This window comes from Mytilus galloprovincialis, chromosome 3 (assembly GCF_965363235.1).
Source record: "Mytilus galloprovincialis chromosome 3, xbMytGall1.hap1.1, whole genome shotgun sequence".
NCBI lineage: Eukaryota > Metazoa > Mollusca > Bivalvia > Mytilida > Mytilidae > Mytilus > Mytilus galloprovincialis.
This window is the reverse complement of record NC_134840.1, coordinates 3762965-3790682: the sequence shown is the minus strand read 5'-3', so window position 1 is coordinate 3790682 and position 27718 is coordinate 3762965. Positions and strand designations below refer to the sequence as shown.

The following is a 27718-nucleotide window of genomic DNA, read 5'->3' as shown; positions in this document are numbered from 1 at the left end:
TATGTTCATCACAAAACCAATCCAGTGGCGGATCCAGGGGGGGGGGGGGGGGGTCCGGGGACGATCAATGCATTTGAATGGGAGCATATAACCCTTTACTCTGGGTTGGGACCCCCCCCCCTTTTTAAAATGGCTGGATCTTCCACTGCAATCACAGGTAACCCCTGCACAAGTTTGATGACTCCATTTGCTACATGCAATGTTTAGTTCGTGTAACAAGATATAGTGATAATCCAATTAAAAGATTAAAGTGAAATGTTTATTCAGACTAATGATCCAATTATCACCTAATATCAATACAAGGACAATCTTCCCTTTAGGTTCAGGATTCATCAATAACAATGTACTTTGTTTTCAAATATATTCCTGTATAAATATAAAGTAATTCGTTCTCTTCAATAGACTTTTGTCTAAAATAGAAACAAATAGGAAAACAATGTTTTGCGAGTTTAAATACAACTACCCCTATAATCCATTCATGTTTTTTATTTCACCGACAAGGTCCGAATTTTGTAACTCAACCATTATATTTTCGATAAAATTCTTTATAATTTCAATGATATATTATACCTTTCCTATAACAAAATTCATATTTCAAGGAGAATGATTGAAAACAGTTAAAGATATTGAATAAATCTGACCGCAGTCTTTTCAAGCAAATTTATGTTACTTAATTTTCCGTTCAGTTCCGAGTTTTCACTCCCAAATGGTATTTTTCATATATTTTTTTTTTTATTTTATCATTATAATTAACTTTTAGTTTCACAAAATCTAAAGTTGAAAGATATCCTTTGAATATTAAAAAAGTTATTGTAGTTAGAATTAGTCCGACATAGATTTTCAGGTCCCTTCAGGTCTTTTCATTTCTCCGTTCAGGTCCAACTTTTGGCATCAAAAAATTGTTTTTAGTTTATTTTTTTTTAATTTTAATGAAATTTGAATATTTACAATTAATAAAATTCCAACTTGAAGCAATTCCATCCAATAATAAAAAAAGTTATTGCAATTTGAATAATTTTAGTCGTATATTTTCAGGTCTTTTCAGGTCTTTTCAGGTCCACTTTCAGGTTTTTAGTGTAACCCCTGTAAGGGAAAGTCTAAAGGAGTTCCGAACGACCGATGTCTGCAATGAAATCAACAAGCAGTGCGCTTTCAAGGATATTTCTGAGAACTTTCCTAGAAAATTATAAGCAGAATGCATTGCCAACATGCTGCAGATGTCTATCATCAGCTGCGCCAAACCCCAAGCAATCATGGACTGACAAATACAAGACCAAAAAGAAAAAGATACAAGGTATGACAACCAATTCCTTCAAAGTCAAAGATCTCCAAAGTTCCATGAGTTCTGGAAGTTCAAAAAGTGCACAGCAAAATCCTGTTTTAAGTTTTTATTTTTCTAAAACATATTTGAATTCTATTTATCTAGGGCATGCTATGCTTTAAAACTTTTCCAGATGCACAGATTTGTCTGTACAGAGTAAATAATAATTTTTTGAGGTAAAAATTTAACCAAAGGGTCCACATGAACCCTAACCTTACCTTACCTGTGTATCTTTACCCCCTTCAAAGTAGAACCACACAAGTTCTGTGTGTTCAACAGGTGCTTTAGGTGGCGGTGCTCATTATTTACAATGGTGCTGTGACTGGATCCCATCACCCCAATTTATCCATGAATTTTGGCTCATCCTTCCACCATTATATACATTATTTTCATATATGAATATTGTTAAAGATAATATTTGCAATCCACAACGACACCTGCGGACATTTTAAAAGTTATATGTTATATAGTTAACTGCTAGTAGTCTGTTGTTATTTATGTATTATTGTCATTTTATTTATTTTCTTTTGTTACATCTTTTGACATCAGACTCGGACTTCTCTTGAACTGAATTTTAATGTGTGTATTGTTATTCTTTTACTTTTCTACATTGGCTAGAGGTATAGGGGGAGGGTTGAGATCTCATAAACATGTTTAACCCCGCCGCAATTTTGCGCCTGTCCCAAGTCAGGAGCCTCTGGCCTTTGTTAGTCTTGTATGATTTTAAATTTTAGTTTCTTGTGTATAATTCGGAGTTTAGTATGACGTCCATTATCACTGTACTATTATGCATATTTTAGGGGCCAGCTGAAGGACACCTACGGGTGCGGGAATTCTCGCTACATTGAAGACCCATTGGTTGCCTTCGGCTGTTGTTTTCTCTATGGTCGGGTGGTTGTCGCTTTGACATATTCACCATTTCCTTTTTCAATTTTATAGTGAAAATTTCATTGCGATTTTTAAAGCAAAGTTAAAACAAGTCTTTCCACATGGGATTTTGTGTTAATATATATAAAAGCAACACCTTATTAATCGTTTAAAATATGAAATACCCTCACTATCACATACAGAATATATATAAAGCGGCTTTGCCTGGTTAATACGTATTTAAAGTTCACTGTTCTAAAAATATATGCTCTTTAAAATCTAAAAGTTCAGTGTTCACATGGGATTACTATATCGTGATAAAAGTATACGTACGGTAAAATCTAAAAGTATGTTCACTAGGAATCTGTAAGGAAGCCGGTGCTTAAGACCCAGAGTCAATGGTCTCCCTAACCCTCCCCCTCTCCATGCTAATTTATCATCTACGCTGTGCCTCTAAGTCTTTTTGTCCAAAAGTACATTTCTCTTTATGTGCAGCTTGAAGAAAAAGGTCTCTCTAATGGTTTTCCTTAACACGGGTCAGCCATTTATTGTTCCTTTCCTGAGGACTATCATTGTTCTCAAGACCATACTCACAAATGGTGTCAAGGGAGAGCCGAAAATTCAGTCCCTGAAATTTTCTCTCCGGAATTGGTTTAATAAAGTATTTGTATTAGTATTCCTACATAGACACAATCATTGACAATGCAATTGCTTTTTCATGTCTATACACATTGTGATTGTATGCACACAAAAAAAATGTGTTTTATTGGAAATCAATATGCATGTGTATACAATGTATACATCACAAAAAGGCATATGACATGTAATTCAATTGAAAGTCTGTCTGTACTATGAACTATTTTATGAAGAACACTAATTACTATTGTTCATATATATGGATTTTTTTCTCCAGAAAAAAGTGAACATGTGACAGTTAACCAACATGCAGTGTTTGCAAACAATGAGACATCATTAAAACACATCAAAGTTTATGGTTTTGACTATGATTACACATTAGCTTCATACAAACAAGAATTACACAGTTTGATCTTCCGTCTGGGAAAAGATGCATTAGTCCACAAGTATAAGGTAATCACTCAAATTTTTTACATGTAGTTTTTTAAATGTTACACATGTTAATTATTTCCCGTCAATTTAGCAGATGAACTTTTTACTCCGGTAGATTAATCAATGAGTGATAGATTTCTCTTAGAAGAAATTTAAAGGTCCAAGTGAATAAACTTTACAGAGCATAATACCTGTTGTATTTGTCCAATGGGACAATAGAACTGCTAAAAGTTTAAATGGATTAGGTGAATATGTGGTAAGGTATAATTGGGTTCACAATAATTATAACTGTAGCATAAGATTTTGTTATAGTAAATTTAGGTTCATAATAAGATCCAGTACTGAACATATAAACTACAAAAATGTAACTATCATAGAAAACAATATTTTTGATGTTTAGATTATATAATGATAGAATTTGACAATTGCAAATTCTTTTAATTTCATTTTTCAGTACCCTAAAGATATACTCAAATTTGAGTATAGTGCAGAGTTTGCTGTACGCGGTCTCCACTATGACATTCGCAAGGTAATAAATGTTTCACTTTTTTTAATGATTTATTTTGCTTTATAGTTATAGTTATTCTTTCCATATAAATTATAGTCTTATGTATCCTTGATACAAATAGTCCCCCCCTAACTTGTTTTACACCACCACATTCTGGTCTTTCCCAAGTAGGAGCCTGTAATTCAGTGTTGCATATCATATTTGTTCTTTTCGTTGATTGTTTTTTATGTGAATCAGACCCTTAGTTAGTCTTTTAGTGTTAATTATTTTACATGTACGTTTGTCAATTTGTGGGCTTTTAAAGCTTGCTATGCAGTATGGTTTTTATTCATTGTTGAAGGTTGTCTACAATTACTAACATTCTTCTACTACCTCTGCTCATTTGGTCTCTGGTGGAGAGTTGTCTCATTGGAAATCATACCACATCTTCTTTAATATTTTATATTATAAAGTTTTGGTATTGTATATATATTGTACATTGGACAAACAAAGTTCACTAGTTAAATTTGATTTTGGTAAAATTTTAAAATGGTAGGTCCAAATAATAACTAAAGAGAGGTGCTTATATGAAAAAAAAGGGTATTTTTTTAATACAAATTTTCTTGGAATGCTATAGGTAATCATCAAACTAGATTCGGGCCTTCCGACAAATAGAAACAAGCAAATTGCCAGCTAGTTGTTTTTAATATTTGGTATATAATGTTCGTTTTTACAATCAGACATTCTCTAAATGAGTTTTTAATATATTCTAGGGTCTACTGATGAAATTAGATTCATTTCATAACATACAACTTGGAACAGTTTACAGGTAAATTTGAATAAAGAGAATTCAATTAGTGCTATCTGTATATATCACTCTGTGGAGAGACAGAATGAATGTGTTTTTGTCAATGAGTCATTTCAAAATCAATCACAAATACCTGCTAATAGAGATGAGTTGTGGAGGCAATTTTATTCTATTCTGGATGAACTGTGGACTGGGGAGACAAGTTTTGTCCAGTTAGGATGTATTGTGGACTGAGGAGACAGTTTCAACTGTATTAATTCAGTATTTGAAGGTTGAATGAAGCTCTATATTAAAAGTAGATTTATGTATTTATATATGCAAACAATACATCCATCATAGTGGTATTGTATCAGTGAGAAGGGTTCCAAAACAAATGATTTTTACAAGTCAATGAAATTGAAAGGAAATAATGGTGTCTACTGTACACCCCCTTTTAAACCCTCAATTTTCTACTGTTGCTCATTTAACAAAGTAGTAAGTTATATTTTCCAGTATTTAGTCCCATCTATGTAAATTATTTTAACTGGTTTGTATTTATAGAGGAATGCAGAAAGTCTCAGACGAGGAAGTAATAAAGCTATATGATGGAACCCACGTGGCTTTAGAATCTATGAACACATTCTATGGACTGGTAAGATCTTATAAGCAAATGGACAATTGTGCAATTTTGATGCACTTATTTACTGTAAATGCTGATGTGTTGTAGACAAAAAGTTTAAAACAGGATAGCCATAAGAAGGCATTGTAATCACAAAAACAAGTTGATAGTCTGTTGGAAGGGGGCGATAAATGGCTGACCCGTGAGAGCCATATCTTTTGCATGTTAAAGACATTCTTGTAGATTTCGAAAAAGAGCAGGCTAATGCAGCTACAATTATATATTTATTTATAGTGGATTGAAAAGCAAGTTTTGCACCCGCTAAGTGGAAAGGGAACTTTGTTATTGTAAATAACATACTTTGTTTATTAAAAATAAAATTTTTCTTACAGGGTCCAATGTACCAGCTTGTTGACCTGTTTGCACCCCCTGAAATGACATTATTAACCGAAGTTATTGAGGTAATGATTACTGCTAAAAACAACTTTCTGTTTCATGTTTTAAAATATAATTTGTCAAAAAACTCTAAAATCAATATACTTTAAGAAGAAATACATTTTGGCTAACTAAAAAGATGTGTTTTAGTATGAAATTGATAACAGAACTTAATTACAATGGTAATGATACTAGCTACTGTAAAGTCAGAAATTATTGCATGCATTTTTAATTTTAGTTTCTTGTGTATAATTCGGAGTTTAGTATGACGTCCATAATCACTGAACTAGTATACATATTTTTAAGGGGCCAGCTGAAGGACACCTCCGGGTACAGGAGTTTCTGGCTACATTGAAGACCCATTGGTGGCCTTCGGCTGTTGTCTGCTCTATGGTCGGGTTGTTGTTGCTTTGACACATTCCCCATTTCCTTTCTCAATTTTATTTATTATTGTGATTTTGTCATTTTAGACTAAAATGCAAATTATTTTTTTTTGCAATATTGAGAAAATTCCAGTTGAATTCATATAAAAAAAATTCATAATGAGAGTTAAATTATTGTGATTATAAGGGACGACATCAAAAGTTCAATGTAGGATAAAAAACTTAATTCACATAGTTTTTTCACTGACCCCCCACCCCCAAACTATTTGATTTAAATTTTTTATCCTACATCGATCTTTTGATGTCGTCCCTAACCCTGTTGCATATTTTGCAATAATTAAAACATCTCAATAATTTCTATATTTACAGTACATCTAAGTGGTTAACTGAAAAACTTTGTATTAACTAAACATCACAATATGAAAAGAAATGTTACATTTTCCTGATAATTAATATTAATTGAATGTCAGTATTTCAGAGAGAACGACATTCAGTATGATCCAGAATATGTCTTCTATGACGTAAGGGTAAGTTGATTAACTCCTCATTAGCATCACTCATCATTAATTCCTGCGTGACATAGAATCTTCTCACACTACACAATAAATTACATTCTGTCAAATTTTTAAATCATAAATTTATATAAAATAATTGAAGTGTTTTCTCATTTACAGCTCTTCTATAAAAGCATGCAATGCAAACCATCGATCAACTTGCTTGATATGTTTGTTTTGATGTTAGTAAACAACAGGAAGGTACACTAGTTTGTTTACTATATAATCAAATTTGATTGGACAATAAACACTAACTTCAATTCATGTCCAATAAAATCCCAGTATATATTGAAACTCTGCCTACCTATTGTTTGCAAACATCCAAGCAAACATACCAAGCAAGTCGACCAAAGTTTTGTTTTGTATGCTTTTATAGAAGAGCTGTAAAAGAAAATTAAATAATTCTTGGTGTTTTTTCTAAATAGATCAAAATGATATGTTTGTCATATTTCTTATGTCTGTAGAATTATTATATGAGAAAGAATGATTAGCCCTATTGAAATTGATTTTTTTTTTATATTTATTAAACATTCAATATGCTATTAATGTATTTTAAAATCTAATAAATGTAAATGTGCTATGTAATTTGTTGATAAGGGTGATGTCCAAGGGTTGTAATATTTGTAAACTTGATATGTTATTTGTTAATTAGGGTGCTGTCCAAGGGTTGTAATATTTGTAAACTTAATATGTTATATGTTAATTAGGGTGCTGTCCAAGGGTTGTAATATTTGTAAACTTAATATGTTATTTGTTGATAAGGGTGCTGTCCAAGGGTTGTAATATTTGTAAACTTAATATGTTATATGTTAATTAGGGTGCTGTCCAAGGGTTGTAATATTTGTAAACTTGACATGTTATTTGTTAATTAGGGTGCAGTCCAAGGGTTGTAATATTTGTAAACTTAATATGTTATTTGTTGATTAGGGTGCTGTCCAAGGGTTGTAATATTTGTAAACTTAATATGTTATTTGTTGATAAGGGTGCTGTCCAAGGGTTGTAATATTTGTAAACTTAATATGTTATTTGTTGATAAGGGTGCTGTCCAAGGGTTGTAATATTTGTAAACTTAATATGTTATTTGTTGATAAGGGTGATGTCCAAGGGTTGTAATATTTGTAAACTTGATATGTTATTTGTTGATAAGGGTGCTGTCCAAGGGTTGTAATATTTGTAAACTTGACATGTTATTTGTTGATTAGGGTGCTGTCCAAGGGTTGTAATATTTGTAAACTTAATATGTTATATGTTAATTAGGGTGCTGTCCAAGGGATCCATTCCAATGGATTGTTACATAACAGTATTTTGACCAATTTAGGTAAGAATTGATCTTTGAAGTTCTATATTGTTAACCAAGATTTGTTCAATATTCATGTTATATATTGTTAATATTATACTTTTAAGGCTATATGTTGGAAATTTAAAATGGTTTGAAGTTCAATTTTAAAGCAGCCATGTTACTACCACCTAAATTTTGAAGATTGTTATCTAATAGTTTATTATCAAATTAGATTTTTAAGAAAATTAACAGTTTATATGTATACGATGAAAAAAGAGGTCATTAATAGTAGACTTTGAAAATTTTATAAAAATTCTCAATTTTAGAAATAATGTGCATATATCATTTCAGAAAAGTATTTAGAAAAAGGACCTAAAGTGATGTCACTTCTTGAAAATTTGATGAAGGCTGATAAGAAACTGTTTCTGATAACTAACAGTGGATTCCCTTTTGTGTAGGTACATAAAGTAATAAGTGTATAACTTGTTTTTTTATCATCACTGGTGCGGAGCTTAAAAGTGACGGTAAAACACGAAAATCAAAATCAAATCTACCATCACTGGTTCATTTAGTACATTATTGAAACAGCATTTTACATTATAATTTAACATCTGTTTGAGATTAATAATGAACTTAACATATTCTGTCCTTAAAGTTTATTTCACTTCTATAGGCCTGTGTATTACGAAAGTGTGATGATATCAAAACAAGATACTGAATAAAAGAGACATTTTATTTTTTACATGTACCAAAGGATAACCATATTCAAAGAACATAAATGAATTGTTTCGTTGCATTTAATTGAAGATGGGGATTATGATCAATAGGTTATCTACTTGTTCTATGAAACGATTGTAATTAGATATAAGAAGATGTGGTATGAGTTCCAATAACTCTCCATCAAAGTCATAATTTGTAAAAGTAAACCATTATTTGCCAAAGTACAGTCTTAAATATGGAGTATATACAGTTCCCTTTTAACTTTAACTCATTTACATAGATTATTGATAATGTTAATTTCATGTAATACTTGCTGTATAACCTCTTTCCCTTAATCTTTTGACATAATTTCAAACATAATAAGTAACTCAGGCAAGACATTTCTCGATTATGCACACTTGTTTAATTGATCAATTAGGCCAACTAAAATTAATAAGTAGATTTTCATCCAAATTTTTGAAAAAAATGGGGCGGGTGGGAGGATTTTATTTTTTAAATTTTATTTCATATGAAACCCTGTTGTCAGAGTTCTTCATACCGCGGGGTATAAATAAGTGTAAAATAAGCTTATATTATGTATATACATGTACATGCCGTTTAAGGCATCATACATAATTTTTTAAACTCTTATATATAATAAATATCTCTGATTGGCAATCACTGTTATCAAGTACATGTTGTCTGTTCTACAGTCGGGTTGTTGTCTCTTTGACACATTCCCCATTTCCATTCTCAATTTTATGTAATTGTTGCTTTAAAATAAAATTGAGAATGGAAATGGGGAATGTGCCAAAGAGACAACAACCCAACCATAGAGCAGACAACAGCAGAAGGTCACCAACAGGTCTTCAATGCAACGAGAAATTTTCGCACCCGGAGGCGTCCTTCAGCTGGCCCCTAAACAAATATATACTGGTTCAGTGATAATGAACACCATACTAAACTCCAAATTGTACACAAGAAACTAAAAGTTAAAATGATACAAGACTAACAAAGGCCAGAGGCTCCTGACTTGGGACAGGCGCAAAAATGCGGCGGGGTTAAACATGTTTGTGAGATCTCAACCCTCCCCCTATACCTCTAGCCAATGCAGAAAAGTAAACGCATAACAATACGCACATTAAAATTCAGTTCAAGAGAAGTCCGAGTCTGATGTCAGAAGATGTAACCAAAGAAAATAAACAAAATGACAATAATACATAAATAATATCAGACTACTAGCAGTTAACTGACATGCCAGCTCCGGACCTCAATTAAACTGATTGAAAAATTATGTCTTCATCATATGAATATCAGGCACAATCCTCCCCGTGAGGGGTTTAGTATCATACCATCATAACATATATGAGAAGAACATAACCCGTGTCATGCCAACAACTGGTTTATTAATAATAAATATGTTTAGTTCCGATGCAAAGACCCTATAAGTGAATCAATATTAACGCCAAAAATGCAATCTTTAATGACCTGACAACAGTATTGTAACTATATCCCTTCTTAATAAGTCTATTTAAAGGTTTTGTTAGCTTCTGAGGTGAATACTGACATTTTTGTGCTTTATAAAGAATATTTCCATAAAATATTGGATGTGAAATACCTGAACGTATAAGATGTCTGCATGTTGAGCTATATTTACGAATGATATCCTTATACCGATGATAAAATATTTTCTCGTAACTCGAATATTTCATGCCCTTCTCGTAATCAATCTCTATTCTCGGTAGATGATGTTGTCATCATAGAGCAGCACAATATTTCTACTTAATCATTTTCGTTAAATTACTCAAAGAAATACAAAACCGAAATTTGAAACAGGAAGTTTTAAATGAAACAAAATAATCGATGGTTTCCGGTAAAGGACATGAACAAAATCCGGAAATCATATTTAAAAAAAAAAAAAAAAAAAAGAAGATGGGACGATTTCAGAGGGGCGGGCGGGGATGAAAATCTATCAATTAATTTTAATTGGCCTTATGTCGAGTAGATTAATTCCCACTCAATATTCAGCATTTTCTAATATAATATGGCATTAAGAAAAAAGATTATTCATCAAGCCTAAAACATTTAAAATACAGAATAAACTATACACATACGTTTATTACATTTAGTATTGCATACACATATCTTTTCTCCTTGTCAAAAGTCTGTTTTTGTTTTGTTTGTAAAAGTGGTATTTTATTGTACAGAGATGCAGGCATGACTTACATGATGGGAAGTGACTGGAGGGATCTGTTTGTTTTGTTTGTAACAGTTCTATTATTTTTTGCAGAGATGCAGGCATGACTTACATGATGGTAAGTGACTGGAGGGATCTGTTTAATGTTTTGTTTGTAACAGTTCTATTATTTTTTGTACAGAGATGCAGGCATGACTTAAATGATGGGAAGTGACTGGAGGGATCTGTTATGTTTTGTTTGTAACAGTTCTATTATTTTTTTGTACAGAGATGCAGGCATGACTTACATGATGGGAAGTGACTGGAGGGATCTGTTATGTTTTGTTTGTAACAGTTCTATTATTTTTTGCAGAGATGCAGGCATGACTTACATGATGGGAAGTGACTGGAGGGATCTGTTTAATGTTTTGTTTGTAACAGTTCTATTATTTTTTGTACAGAGATGCAGGCATGACTTACATGATGGGGAGTGACTGGAGGGATCTGTTTTTGTTTTGTTTGTAACAGTTCTATTATTTTTTGTACAGAGATGCAGGCATGACTTACATGATGGGGAGTGACTGGAGGGATCTGTTTATGTTTTGTTTGTAACAGCTCTATTATTTTTTTGTACAGAGATGCAGGCATGACTTACATGATGGGAAGTGACTGGAGGGATCTGTTATGTTTTGTTTGTAACAGTTCTATTATTTTTTGTACAGAGATGCAGGCATGACTTAAATGATGGGAAGTGACTGGAGGGATCTGTTATGTTTTGTTTGTAACAGTTCTATTATTTTTTGTACAGAGATGCAGGCATGACTTAAATGATGGGAAGTGACTGGAGGGATCTGTTATGTTTTGTTTGTAACAGTTCTATTATTTTTTTGTACAGACATACAGACATGACTTTCATGATGGGGAGTGACTGGAGGGATCTGGTTTTGTTTTGTTTGTAACAGTTCTATTATTTTTTTGTACAGAGATGCAGACATGACTTTCATGATGGGGAGTGACTGGAGGGATCTGGTTTTGTTTTGTTTGTAACAGTTCTATTATTTTTTGTACAGAGATGCAGGCATGACTTACATGATGGGGAGTGACTGGAGGGATCTGTTTATGTTTTGTTTGTAACAGCTCTATTATTTTTTTGTACAGAGATGCAGGTATGACTTACATGATGGGGAGTGACTGGAGGGATCTGTTTATGTTTTGTTTGTAACAGTTCTATTATTTTTTGTACAGAGATGCAGGCATGACTTAAATGATGGGAAGTGACTGGAGGGATCTGTTATGTTTTGTTTGTAACAGTTCTATTATTTTTTTGTACAGACATACAGACATGACTTTCATGATGGGGAGTGACTGGAGGGATCTGGTTTTGTTTTGTTTGTAACAGTTCTATTATTTTTTGTACAGAGATGCAGGCATGACTTACATGATGGGGAGTGACTGGAGGGATCTGTTTATGTTTTGTTTGTAACAGCTCTATTATTTTTTGTACAGAGATGCAGGTATGACTTACATGATGGGAAGTGACTGGAGGGATCTGGTTTTGTTTTGTTTGTAACAGCTCTGTTATTTTTTTGTACAGAGATGCAGGCATGACTTACATGATGGGAAATGACTGGAGAGATCTGTTTGAAGTTATTATCTGCAATGCAAGAAAACCAAAATTCTTCAATGAAGCTTCAAGGTAATTTGAATCTGTATTTGTTTTTATTTTGATCTTCACTGATACATGATTTATTAAATGTGCATATGGTGCCTAAAATAAACTTTTGCCTATGATATTGAATTATTGCTATTGGATTAACTTTACACTGTGGACTGCAGGATTCCTAAGGTATCACAAGTGGATCAATTATTTATTACCAGAGTCATGCTCCTTAGCAATTTAATTATGCTGAAAATTATCTAGTTTAGCCCTGTAAGCCTGAATTTCTTTTAAAATGTTTTTTTTTTTATGGAATGTATATCACAGGGTAAAATCTGTATAATTTCTCGGACAATTTTAAAATTCAGTGCTATCAACTACGTTTACAGGAATTCTGTCCCTTTGAAATGTTAATTATATTGAAAATTGCACTGTTAGCACTCTCATGCCTACATTTCTTGCCTGATTTTATAAAATTCATGTTAAAAGTTGACTTAAATAAGTATTAGGACCAGTTTGATGATCAGCGCTGATTAATTATTCATGCAGTAGATATATGGCTCTTGGAAATAGAAATTTTGGGAAAATTGCATGATAAACAATCTCATGCCTATATTTATTTTTATGAAAAATTTTAAATAACAAAAAAACTATACTGAGAGTTAAAGTGTATGGGTAGTGGAGATTGGTTTGCTGTTATTTATATTGATTCTTTGGAAAGCATGAGATGCAGTTTGGAAATTTGATAATAATCTTGTGAATTTTTACTTCATAGGACTGGTAAAAGAGAGTTATATTTTCCTTGCATTGTTTATTATTCTCCAAGTAAAAGTAGTGCAAGCAAAACAAAACAGTATATATATATATGTATTAAAATGAATTTATTTCTAATTTAGAAATCTGTTATCTTTTCAGGCCATTTAGAATTTATGATCCTTCTCTTGAAAATGTGTCATGGGACAGAGTGAATACTCTCATAAAAGGCAAGGTTTATCAAGAGGTGAATATTTAACCTTATTCAATACTCTGATAAACACCAAGGTTTATCAAGAGGTTAATATTTAACCTTATTCCATACTCTCATAAAAGGCAAGGTTTATCAAGAATTGAATATTTAACATTATTCAATACTCTCATAAAAGGCAAGGTTTATCAAGAGGTGAATATTTAACGTTATTCAATACTCTCATAAAAGGCAAGGTTTATCAAGAGGTGAATATTTAACATTATTCAATACTCTCATAAAAGGCAAGATTTATCGAGAGGTGAATATTTAACCTTATTCAATACTCTCATAAAAGGCAAGGTTTATCAAGAGGTGAATATTTAACATTATTCAATACTCTTATAAAAGGCAAGGTTTATCGAGAGGTGAATATTTAACCTTATTCCATACTCTCATAAAAGGCAAGGTTTATCAAGAGATGAATATTTAACCTTATTCAATACTCTCATAAAAGGCAAGGTTTATCAAGAGATGAATATTTAACCTTATTCAATACTCTCATAAAAGGCAAGGTTTATCAAGAGGTGAATATTTAACATTATTCAATACTCTCATAAAAGGCAAGGTTTATCAAGAGATGAATATTTAACCTTATTCAATACTCTCATAAAAGGCAAGGTTTATCAAGAGGTGAATATTTAACATTATTCAATACTCTTATAAAAGGCAAGGTTTATCGAGAGGTGAATATTTAACCTTATTCCATACTCTCATAAAAGGCAAGGTTTATCAAGAGATGAATATTTAACCTTATTCAATACTCTCATAAAAGGCAAGGTTTATCAAGAGATGAATATTTAACCTTATTCAATACTCTCATAAAAGGCAAGGTTTATCAAGAGGTGAATATTTAACCTTATTCAATACTCTCATAAAAGGCAAGGTTTAAAAGGCAAGGTTTATCAAGAGGTGAATATTTAACGTTATTCAATACTCTCATAAAAGGCAAGGTTTATCAAGAGGTGAATATTTAACCTTATTCAATACTCTCATAAAAGGCAAGGTTTATCAAGAGGTGAATATTTAACATTATTCAATACTCTTATAAAAGGCAAGGTTTATCAAGAGGTGAATATTTAACCTTATTCCATACTCTCATAAAAGGCAAGGTTTATCAAGAGATGAATATTTAACCTTATTCAATACTCTCATAAAAGGCAAGGTTTATCAAGAGATGAATATTTAACCTTATTCAATACTCTCATAAAAGGCAAGGTTTATCAAGAGGTGAATATTTAACATTATTCAATACTCTCATAAAAGGCAAGGTTTATCAAGAGATGAATATTTAACCTTATTCAATACTCTCATAAAAGGCAAGGTTTATTTAGAGGTGAATATTTAACCTTATTCAATACTCTCATAAAAGGCAAGGTTTATCAAGAGGTGAATATTTAACCTTATTCAATACTCTTATAAAAGGCAAGGTTTATCAAGAGATGAATATTTAACCTTATTCAATACTCTCATAAAAGGCAAGGTTTATCGAGAGGTGAATATTTAACCTTATTCAATACTCTCAAAAAAGGCAAGGTTTATCAAGAGATGAATATTAAACCTTATTCAATACTCTCATAAAAGGCAAGGTTTATCGAGAGGTGAATATTTAACCTTATTCAATACTCTCAAAAAAGGCAAGGTTTATCAAGAGATGAATATTAAACCTTATTCAATACTCTCATAAAAGGCAAGGTTTATCAAGAGGTGAATATTTAACCTTATTCAATACTCTTATAAAAGGCAAGGTTTATCAAGAGATGAATATTTAACCTTATTCAATACTCTCATAAAAGGCAAGGTTTATCGAGAGGTGAATATTTAACCTTATTCAATACTCTCAAAAAAGGCAAGGTTTATCAAGAGATGAATATTAAACCTTATTCAATACTCTCATTAAAGGCAAGGTTTTTCAAGAGGTGAATATTTAACATTATTCAATACTCTCATAAAAGACAAGGTTTATTTAGAGGTGAATTTTTAACCTTATTCAATACTCTCATAAAAGGCAAAGTTTATCAAGAGGTGAATATTTAACCTTATTCAATACTCTTATAAAAGGCAAGGTTTATCAAGAGGTGAATATTTAACATTATTCAATACTCTTATACAAGGCAAGGTTTATCGAGAGGTGAATATTTAACCTTATTCAATACTCTCAAAAAAGGCAAGGTTTATCAAGAGATGAATATTAAACCTTATTCAATACTCTCATAAAAGGCAAGGTTTATCGAGAGGTGAATATTTAACCTTATTCAATACTCTCAAAAAAGGCAAGGTTTATCAAGAGATGAATATTAAACCTTATTCAATACTCTCATAAAAGGCAAGGTTTATCAAGAGGTGAATATTTAACCTTATTCAATACTCTTATAAAAGGCAAGGTTTATCAAGAGATGAATATTTAACCTTATTCAATACTCTCATAAAAGGCAAGGTTTATCGAGAGGTGAATATTTAACCTTATCATATACTTGTATACAATATTACTAAAATTTTACAGTTCAATAACATTTGAAAATATCAAAAGGCTATGAAAGGATTACTAGGTTTATTGACCAGATTCCTAAGAAACCCCATAGCGGGCTGATAAAGGTACCTTTATTGACTGCTTCCGGAATGTTATTACATGCCTTTCCGTTAATTTCCGTGACGTTTATCACATGCAACTTCGTGCATTTCCGGAAATTTGTTTGAAACGACAAAAGAACGCGGAAAACGGCAAGTGATAAGACTTTTCACAAAATGTTTGAGGAGCAAAAAAGATTTAAGTTAAATATGTTTTGAAAGACATAAATGAGGTAACAATATTATTGAAGAACATGATAATTGTTGTGACAAGATAAATAAAATGCTTGTAATATCAATAAAAACAATTAAAGTTAAGATTATTTTTTTGGTTGTTGGCTGTAAATATTATCTGAAAGTGCAAAGACAAACAAATTTAAATTTTAATAGTTCTTGTCTGTATTTCTTCTGCTGAAGTATATGATAAAAAGATAATTACATGTCATTTTTCATATCAGACCCTTTATCGGCCCTCGTTCATGATATTAGCCCTCGAGCCTGCGGCTCTTGGGCTGATATCATAACCTTGGTGCCGATAAAGGGTCTGATATGAAAAATGCCATGTAATAATCTATACTTATTCAATACTCTCAAAAAAGGCAAGGTTTATCAAGAGATGAATATTAAACCTTATTCAATACTCTCATTAAAGGCAAGGTTTTTCAAGAGGTGAATATTTAACATTATTCAATACTCTCATAAAAGACAAGGTTTATTTAGAGGTGAATTTTTAACCTTATTCAATACTCTCATAAAAGGCAAAGTTTATCAAGAGGTGAATATTTAACCTTATTCAATACTCTTATAAAAGGCAAGGTTTATCAAGAGGTGAATATTTAACATTATTCAATACTCTTATACAAGGCAAGGTTTATCGAGAGGTGAATATTTAACATTATTCAATACTCTTATAAAAGGCAAGGTTTATCAAGAGGTGAATATTTAACCTTATTCAATACTCTGATAAACAGCAAGGTTTATCAAGAGGTTAATATTTAACCTTATTCCATACTCTCTTAAAAGGCAAGGTTTATCAAGAGATTAATATTTAACATTTTTCAATACTCTCATTAAAGGCAAGGTTTATCAAGAGGTGAATATTTAACATTATTCAATACTCTTATAAAAGGCAAGGTTTATCAAGAGGTGAATATTTAACCTTATTCAATACTCTCATAAAAGGCAAGGTTTATCAAGAGGTGAATATTTAACAATATTCAATCCTCTTATAAAAGGCAAGGTTTATCGAGAGGTGAATATTTAACCTTATTCCATACTCTCATAAAAGGCAAGGTTTATCAAGAGATGAATATTTAACCTTATTCAATAATCTCATAAAAGGCAAGGTTCATCAAGAGGTGAATATTTAACATTATTCAATACTCTCATAAAAGGCAAGGTTTATCAAGAGATTAATATTTAACCTTATTCAATACTCTCATAAAAGGCAAGGTTTATCAAGAGGTGAATATTTAACATTATTCAATACTCTCATAAAAGGCAAGGTTTATCAAGAGGTGAATATTTAACTTTATGCAATACTCTCATAAAAGGCAAGGTTTATTTAGAGGTGAATATTTAACCTTATTCAATACTCTTATAAAAGGCAAGGTTTATCAAGAGTTGAATATTTAACCTTATTCAATACTCTCATAAAAGGCAAGGTTTATCAAGAGGTGAATATTTAACATTATTCAATACTCTCATAAAAGGCAAGGTTTATCAAGAGGTGAATATTTAACCTTATTCAATACTCTCATAAAAGGCAAGGTTTATCAAGAGATGAATATTTAACCTTATTCAATACTCTCATAAAAGGCAAGGTTCATCAAGAGGTGAATATTTAACATTATTCAATACTCTCATAAAAGGCAAGGTTTATCAAGAGATTAATATTTAACATTATTCAATACTCTCATAAAAGGCAAGGTTTATCAAGAGATTAATATTTAACCTTATTCAATACTCTTATAAAAGGCAAGGTTTATCAAGAGGTGAATATTTAACCTTATTCAATACTCTTATAAAAGGCAAGGTTTATCAAGAGATGAATATTTAACCTTATTCAATACTCTCATAAAAGGCAAGGTTTATCGAGAGGTGAATATTTAACCTTATTCAATACTCTCAAAAAAGGCAAGGTTTATCAAGAGATGAATATTAAACCTTATTCAATACTCTCATAAAAGGCAAGGTTTTTCAAGAGGTGAATATTTAACATTATTCAATACTCTCATAAAAGACAAGGTTTATTTAGAGGTGAATTTTTAACCTTATTCAATACTCTCATAAAAGGCAAAGTTTATCAAGAGGTGAATATTTAACCTTATTCAATACTCTTATAAAAGGCAAGGTTTATCAAGAGGTGAATATTTAACATTATTCAATACTCTTATACAAGGCAAGGTTTATCGAGAGGTGAATATTTAACATTATTCAATACTCTTATAAAAGGCAAGGTTTATCAAGAGGTGAATATTTAACCTTATTCAATACTCTGATAAACAGCAAGGTTTATCAAGAGGTTAATATTTAACCTTATTCCATACTCTCTTAAAAGGCAAGGTTTATCAAGAGATGAATATTTAACATTTTTCAATACTCTCATTAAAGGCAAGGTTTATCAAGAGATGAATATTTAACCTTATTCAATACTCTCATAAAAGGCAAGGTTTATCGAGAGGTGAATATTTAACCTTATTCAATACTCTCAAAAAAGGCAAGGTTTATCAAGAGATGAATATTAAACCTTATTCAATACTCTCATTAAAGGCAAGGTTTTTCAAGAGGTGAATATTTAACATTATTCAATACTCTCATAAAAGACAAGGTTTATTTAGAGGTGAATTTTTAACCTTATTCAATACTCTCATAAAAGGCAAAGTTTATCAAGAGGTGAATATTTAACCTTATTCAATACTCTTATAAAAGGCAAGGTTTATCAAGAGGTGAATATTTAACATTATTCAATACTCTTATACAAGGCAAGGTTTATCGAGAGGTGAATATTTAACATTATTCAATACTCTTATAAAAGGCAAGGTTTATCAAGAGGTGAATATTTAACCTTATTCAATACTCTGATAAACAGCAAGGTTTATCAAGAGGTTAATATTTAACCTTATTCCATACTCTCTTAAAAGGCAAGGTTTATCAAGAGATTAATATTTAACATTTTTCAATACTCTCATTAAAGGCAAGGTTTATCAAGAGGTGAATATTTAACATTATTCAATACTCTTATAAAAGGCAAGGTTTATCAAGAGGTGAATATTTAACCTTATTCAATACTCTCATAAAAGGCAAGGTTTATCAAGAGGTGAATATTTAACAATATTCAATCCTCTTATAAAAGGCAAGGTTTATCGAGAGGTGAATATTTAACCTTATTCCATACTCTCATAAAAGGCAAGGTTTATCAAGAGATGAATATTTAACCTTATTCAATAATCTCATAAAAGGCAAGGTTCATCAAGAGGTGAATATTTAACATTATTCAATACTCTCATAAAAGGCAAGGTTTATCAAGAGATTAATATTTAACCTTATTCAATACTCTCATAAAAGGCAAGGTTTATCAAGAGGTGAATATTTAACATTATTCAATACTCTCATAAAAGGCAAGGTTTATCAAGAGGTGAATATTTAACTTTATGCAATACTCTCATAAAAGGCAAGGTTTATTTAGAGGTGAATATTTAACCTTATTCAATACTCTTATAAAAGGCAAGGTTTATCAAGAGTTGAATATTTAACCTTATTCAATACTCTCATAAAAGGCAAGGTTTATCAAGAGGTGAATATTTAACATTATTCAATACTCTCATAAAAGGCAAGGTTTATCAAGAGGTGAATATTTAACCTTATTCAATACTCTCATAAAAGGCAAGGTTTATCAAGAGATGAATATTTAACCTTATTCAATACTCTCATAAAAGGCAAGGTTCATCAAGAGGTGAATATTTAACATTATTCAATACTCTCATAAAAGGCAAGGTTTATCAAGAGATTAATATTTAACATTATTCAATACTCTCATAAAAGGCAAGGTTTATCAAGAGATTAATATTTAACCTTATTCAATACTCTTATAAAAGGCAAGGTTTATCAAGAGGTGAATATTTAACCTTATTCAATACTCTTATAAAAGGCAAGGTTTATCAAGAGATGAATATTTAACCTTATTCAATACTCTCATAAAAGGCAAGGTTTATCGAGAGGTGAATATTTAACCTTATTCAATACTCTCAAAAAAGGCAAGGTTTATCAAGAGATGAATATTAAACCTTATTCAATACTCTCATAAAAGGCAAGGTTTTTCAAGAGGTGAATATTTAACATTATTCAATACTCTCATAAAAGACAAGGTTTATTTAGAGGTGAATTTTTAACCTTATTCAATACTCTCATAAAAGGCAAAGTTTATCAAGAGGTGAATATTTAACCTTATTCAATACTCTTATAAAAGGCAAGGTTTATCAAGAGGTGAATATTTAACATTATTCAATACTCTTATACAAGGCAAGGTTTATCGAGAGGTGAATATTTAACATTATTCAATACTCTCATTAAAAGCAAGGTTTATCAAGAGGTGAATATTTAACATTATTCAATACTCTTATAAAAGGCAAGGTTTATCAAGAGGTGAATATTTAACCTTATTCAATACTCTCATAAAATGCAAGGTTTATCAAGAGGTGAATATTTAACATTATTCAATCCTCTTATAAAAGGCAAGGTTTATCGAGAGGTGAATATTTAACCTTATTCCATACTCTCATAAAAGGCAAGGTTTATCAAGAGATGAATATTTAACCTTATTCAATACTCTCATAAAAGGCAAGGTTCATCAAGAGGTGAATATTTAACATTATTCAATACTCTCATAAAAGGCAAGGTTTATCAAGAGATTAATATTTAACCTTATTCAATACTCTCATAAAAGGCAAGGTTTATCAAGAGGTGAATATTTAACATTATTCAATACTCTCATAAAAGGCAAGGTTTATCAAGAGGTGAATATTTAACTTTATGCAATACTCTCATAAAAGGCAAGGTTTATTTAGAGGTGAATATTTAACCTTATTCAATACTCTTATAAAAGGCAAGGTTTATCAAGAGGTGAATATTTAACCTTATTCAATACTCTCATAAAAGGCAAGGTTTATCAAGAGATGAATATTTAACCTTATTCAATACTCTCATAAAAGGCAAGGTTTATCAAGAGATGAATATTTAACCTTATTCAATACTCTCATAAAAGGCAAGGTTTATCAAGAGGTGAATATTTAACATTATTCAATACTCTCATAAAAGGCAAGGTTTATCAAGAGATGAATATTAAACCTTATTCAATACTCTCTTAAAAGGCAAGGTTAATCAAGAGGTGAATATTTAACATTATTCAATACTCTTATAAAAGGCAAAATTTATCAAGAGGTGAATATTTAACATTATTCAATACTCTTATACAAGGCAAGGTTTATCAAGAGGTGAATATTTAACATTATTCAATACTCTTATAAAAGGCAAGGTTTATCAAGAGTTGAATATTTAACCTTATTCAATACTCTCATAAAAGGCAAGGTTTATCAAGAGGTGAATATTTAACATTATTCAATACTCTTATAAAAGGCAAGGTTTATCAAGAGGTGAATATTGAACCTTATTCCATACTTTCATAAAAGGCAAGGTTTATCGAGATGTGAATATTTAACCTTATTCCATACTCTCATAAAAGGCAAGGTTTATCAAGAGATGAATATTTAACCTTATTCAATACTCTCATAAAAGGCAAGGTTTATCAAGAGGTGAATATTAAACCTTATTCAATACTCTTATAAAAGGCAAGGTTTATCAAGAGATGAATATTTAACCTTATTCAATACTCTCATAAAAGGCAAGGTTTATCAAGAGGTGAATATTAAACCTTATTCAATACTCTCATAAAAGGCAAGGTTTATCAAGAGATGAATATTAAACCTTATTCAATACTCTCATAAAAGGCAAGGTTTATCAAGAGGTGAATAATTTACTTTATTCAAGGTCAAGTATACAGATATAATATCAACACAATCGGTGAACACTCCAGAGATATATATTGTGTGTAAATCACTAATTACAGTCCAGAGATATACATTGTATGTAAAGTAAATACAGAGGAGATTCAGAGTGTCAATGCAATCAACAAAGTAAACAAAACAACATAATCTGTATAAATAAAAGAAGATTTTGGGTTTACTTCAATAATGAGACAGTTATTACAGACAGAAAACAAATCAAACACACGCATATGACAAACAATACTTTATTTAGATAATATTATTTAATTTTCCTGTAAATGTTTGTTTTATAAAGTAATAATAGAATTGTTCCTCATTTGATTAATGAAAGGAGACTTTATCCTTCTTACTCACAAGCCTTTTGATTTATTACTGTTGTTTATTTTGTCAATATATATTGTATGTAGTTTGGGCTTCTAAGCTTGTGCTTTGTTATTTGTTGGGTTTCAGTTGTTCAATTTTTGTTTGGTTAGAAATGTGTTTGTCTTTGTATTATTTTTCTTTTGGTTGTATGTTATTTCATCATCTAAGTAATCGGTGCTTGGACAGTACTGACATAATTTTTAACAAATTTTTTGAATTTTCTATATAAAGTTAGAATTTATTAAAAAACTAAGGTCTGAACTCATAATATAATTATACTGAGTCAAATTTTTGTATTATTTTCAGTTGCTTTAACATTATACAAGTTGTACAAGTTTCAATGTCTTGAATTACTGTATTAAATATTAAATTTCAGGGCAATTTCTTCCAACTTAGACAGATGACAGGCTGGTATGGATCCAAAGTTTTATATTTTGGTGACCATGTTTACAGTGATTTAGCAGTAAGTCCTAGTTTTAATCCTTTAAAAAAATAATAATTTAAGTAAGAATACTAATCATTATTACATAGGTTGCAATGAATTATATTGATTTCACAGTGAAATAAAAACCCATTATTTCACTCCTCTCAGTCTCTGATGTCATACAACTATAAGGGTGTCAAGATGTTGTCGATAACGTCGAATCAAAACAGATTGTGAATGCGTAGAAAAAGATATAGTTCCTTAAATTTTCTTCTTTAATTCCATAAAAGAGCCATTTGCCAATGAATTAAAAAGAATAACTTATCAAAGAATTTAAATATCGAAAAAAAAGTAACTTGTGACCAAACAAAACTGTTAATTACGCTCATTCGTGAATTAATGTGTTGTTCAGTCACTCGTTGAATATTTTTATCTTTTTAATTTTTCAATTTATTATTCTATAGTTATTTTAAATTGCAATGCATGACATCTGTAAAACCAATATTTCCTAATTAAAGTACTTCAAACTAAACATATATTCAAATAGAAATAGTTTAAAGTTTACTTGGAAATTTAAAAAAAAATCATTGACGGTATAATACGGGAAATAAAGAGATATGTTAGTTGTATTAGTTGTATATTATGTTTAATTTGAATGTATATTATCTCCCCTTTTCAGGATCCATCCTTAAAGTATGGCTGGAGAACCGGTGCAATAATTCCTGAATTAGAGGTATGTTCAAAGATGTTTGGTAACTTCAGAATTTTTCACTCAGACACAAACTGTGGGAGATTGTTAGTAGAACTTTTTTAGCAGTGTATTTGTCATGCATGTGACAGTTTAAAAAAAAAAACATACACAACATTTATCTTCACTGTCAATACCAAATTGGAAAGTTTTTTGATTAAGTACATGCTAGAATAAGTACTCATGATTTAATTTGCTAATGCTTGGTGTAAAGATAAGACAAAATTAATCCCTATCCATGATCAAATGATTATTGAGCATGACACAAAAGAATTGTTACATAAGTATTCAACTCAACATATTGATACTTTTCAGACAGAAATAGAAAAGTCCAATACTTTGAAGTTCCAGGGAGCTGTTCATTGGTTGTGTTGTTTACAGGATCTCATAGAAGAATCTCAGGTTAGTACAGTAAAACCTTGTAAATTAACCTACCAGAGATTTTACCTGATCATATAATCACAACACTACTTAAGTTTTCAGTGTTCAATCAGGATAAATATGTTAGTCTGAAGAATGTTATCTTTTTTATGAAAAAAATTCAGTTATAGCTAATTTGACACACTAAATGTATTCACTAATGTAATAGACCAAGTGTGGGTACAGTATCTAAATGTTAGTCCTAGGGGAAACAATTTAATACAGTAATTTTATTTATCAGTAAAATAAAAATATGAAGGTAAATTTATCTAACAGTTGGCTTTAGATGCTGACTCTTATTGTAGAAAATTTCAATACTTACAGGTATGTATGGACTTTAATAAATTGTTGAAAATCACAGTTATACAGACTTTTTCTAAACGCTTTTAGATATTAGGCTGATTTTTGGTATGTGCGTTACTCATGATGAGTTACAGATCAAGTTTAAGTTTTGTTCTGCTCCGCTAATTTTTGCCAAAATTAAGGGTTTACAACTTTGAAAATTGTTGAAAATCAGTTATAGACTTTATTTTTATACGCCTCTAGATTTTCAGCTGATTTTTGATATGTGAGACTACCATCATGTTTGTGTCCACATGTGTTATTGAAATTGCAGATTTTTCAACTTTTTGAGACGGGGCCATTCGTGTCGCTTTGACACATCTAGTTTTCACTTTATTTCTATTTTGATTATTCTTTTCAGGAGGACAGAGACCCCAGTGTTACAATACTCAGAAATGAATGGTTAAAAGAAAGAGATGAGTTAAGGTAAGGTTCATTTACATACTCAGAAATGAATGGTTAAAAGAAAGAGATGAGTTTAGGTCAGAGGCGGATTTAGAGGGGGGTCCCAGGGGGCCTGGGCCCCCCCTTTTTGGGAAAAAATTTGGTTGCTTATATAGGGAATCACTGAAGCGTGACTGGAGCGGGCCACCTCTTAGGCCCCCACTTATGAAAATTTCTAGATCCGCCACTGAAGGTAAGGTTCATTTACATACTCAGAAATGAATGGTTAAAAGAAAGAGATAAGTTAAGGTAAGGTTCATTTACAATATTTGAAATGAAAGTCACTTTAATACAAGACTACAGTCAAACATTTTTTCTAAGTTTTCATTTGCAAATTGGTAATTGCACTAGGTTAGGTTATGATAATTCAATTCAAGATATATTAATGGTTTCTAAACCTGTAGCTTTTTGTTTGATGAAGTGGGATTGGTAAGGGCCATTAAAACAGTCCTGGAAAAATTAATTCCACAAGTTGAGTTTGTTGAACAGATAAAAATACTGGTACTGAGAGAGGATTAGTTGATGAATTGTTTACTAATGGGTTATTATTTATGGACAACGCTGTTGAGCCATGTGAATTGCTCAAGAAATTAATTTACAGAATAGGGTTTGAAAATATCCATTGTTGACATAGTGCATAGATTCATGCAATTTTTAGCCTTAAATTTGCCAATTTTATATTTATATGTGTACAAACTGTAAAGATTCAAATATGTAAAGCCATTTATATATGTAAATTATTTACTAGTGTTATATAAATGTAAAATAGTACATTTTGATAACGTTACCCTAATTTATTTCATTTCAGAGATTATACTAAATCCTTGTTCAATCCACATTTTGGAAGTATTTTTCGGACATATCACAATCCAACGTACTTCAGTCGACGTTTGGCCAGATTTGCAGACATATACATGTCCGACATTACAGATCTTCTTGAATACTCTACATGCCATACCTTCTACCCAAGGAGAATGGCACTACCTCATGAACATCCCCCATATTCTGATTTGTAATAAAACCGTAGAAGATATAATCTACTGTGATAGTATAGCATTACACTAAAGACATTTGTGGTAAAACATTGTAACATGTAGCTTAGTATTACACTATAGACATGTGTGGAGTTTAGTGTTACACTATAAATGTGTTTGGTAAAAAGATAGCTTAGTGTTACACTATGGACATGTGCGGAACTTAGTGTTACACTATAAACGTGGTAAAACATAGCTTAGTGTTACACTATAAACGTGTGGAAATAGAAATGTGTGGTAAAACATTGTTACATGTAGCTTAGTGTTATACTATAGACATGTGTGGTAAAATGTTATAACATGTAGAATAATTTTTTATAAACTGTGTTGTGATATGCCATTGTTATGGTTTATGCTGATCTGTACAATTTATTCAATGCTTTAATTGCAATTATTTATTGATGAGCTCAGGTAGTTTTTAGTTTTCTCCTTATACTTTTAGATGCACTATGACTTGAGTGTTCAGATAAGGTTTAAGAATTTATGGATATCTTAGGGTAAGGATTTTGAGTTAAGGATGACATGGGAATATTTCAACTGTCTAGGTTTTTTTAGGATCTTTTTTGTAGCACGACATATTTTGTAGTAACAACATTTCGGCAGCTCATGCATATGGAGTATATATCTCCCAGTTGAAACATTATTCCAGAGTTTGCATTTTTAATAGAGGGTTGCTACTTACAAGGAAAGCCACTAAACCAGTGTTCAAAGTGGGAATAATGAAGCCATCCCTTTGAAAGTTATAGGAATGCCATTAGTTGTTGGACCGTTATGGAATATTTGTGCCATGGATATGCTTAAATTTTCATAACCACAGTCCTGTTCTTTGGTTGTGACATCACCTGATAATTCTCATCTCACCTTTGTACAGGTATCCCTACTGGAGCAGGATCTGTTTCCCTGAGCACCTGAGATTATCCCTTATTTTAGGTGTCTTTATTGCTCTTTAATTAATAGCGTTTTGTGAACTTGTTTATTTTTGATATGATGTTTCTCTACTTATAGGTTTTTAAAATTGTCCTTGGAATATTTTTTTATATTGTAGTTAAAGAAAACCCTTCATGGTAAGAAACAAATTTTGTACAGCACTTTTGTTTGTTATGTCTATTGTTGAACATTTCATGTATAACATTTTTCAACTTTTATAAATACACTTTGGTGATTTTTTCAATACCTTTAAGGTTTTACGTATTATAGAATATTCAAACTGTTCAAACTTTTCCATTACACTGCCAATTTTATACTATGAAATACTTTACTTTATTTGTGTGTCAGCATTTGTTTGTTTACAGTTAAGAAGCATATTTCCTTGAAAACATAAATAGTTAAATAATAATTCATCTTATATCCATGTATTAAGGGTATGTATGTACAAAATAGTTTGCCATTTTTTACAATATTGTTAAAACTAAATCCTTTATTTGTTCCTGATCTGACAGGATGCATGACATATCAGAATGGTAGAAATTAAAGGATTTGGTTTTGATTTTTTTAAAACGTAAATTAGATATCTTGGTGGTAATGCATTAGTTCAGAATTAACTTTCTCTCAAAACCTATAAAAACTTTCTATGTCAAACATGTCAAGTGACCATACTCCATCATTATATGAACTTGATTTATAAAGGATTGAAGAATTTACATTTTTTACAACTTCAGGTGGTATTTATTGACTCTTTATCATATATGGTGTCTGTTCAAATAAATTTTATTTTTCTCATGATCTGATGTAGTATTTATGTTAAAGTTTTTAATTTTTACATAAATTTACTAATTTAGATATTTATCTTTCAAAAATTCAAATGCATTAAAATATATACCTTTTTTGATATAGAGTTACACATGTTTTATATTGGTTTTATGAATTTTTTAAATTTGGGAATGATAGGGCATACATTATATTGTGCTTTACATGCATGTTTATTAAACAATTGTTGTATTTGGTGTTGTTTGTTAAAATTAAAAGTATCAACAAGATT

At 30.7% G+C, this 27718-nt stretch overlaps 1 protein-coding gene across 2 annotated transcripts; it reads left to right on the top strand.

Annotated features, from left to right (window-relative positions):
* The first annotated feature begins 1089 nt into the window (after nucleotides 1-1089).
* Nucleotides 1090-27718, top strand: LOC143066987 (5'-nucleotidase domain-containing protein 3-like). Of its 2 annotated transcripts, XM_076239883.1 has the most exons (16): nucleotides 1090-1294; nucleotides 3102-3277; nucleotides 3711-3785; nucleotides 4517-4572; nucleotides 5092-5182; nucleotides 5542-5610; nucleotides 6438-6494; nucleotides 7779-7839; nucleotides 8152-8254; nucleotides 12270-12371; nucleotides 13248-13332; nucleotides 22705-22791; nucleotides 23432-23485; nucleotides 23816-23902; nucleotides 24624-24688; nucleotides 25515-27718. In XM_076239883.1, exons 1-16 carry the CDS (start codon nucleotides 1120-1122, stop codon nucleotides 25720-25722), a joined length of 1551 nt encoding a protein of 516 aa, XP_076095998.1. In that variant the 5' UTR covers nucleotides 1090-1119; the 3' UTR covers nucleotides 25723-27718. The 2 variants fall into 2 exon arrangements, with proteins under 2 accessions (XP_076095998.1, XP_076095999.1); XM_076239884.1 differs by lacking the exon at nucleotides 3102-3277.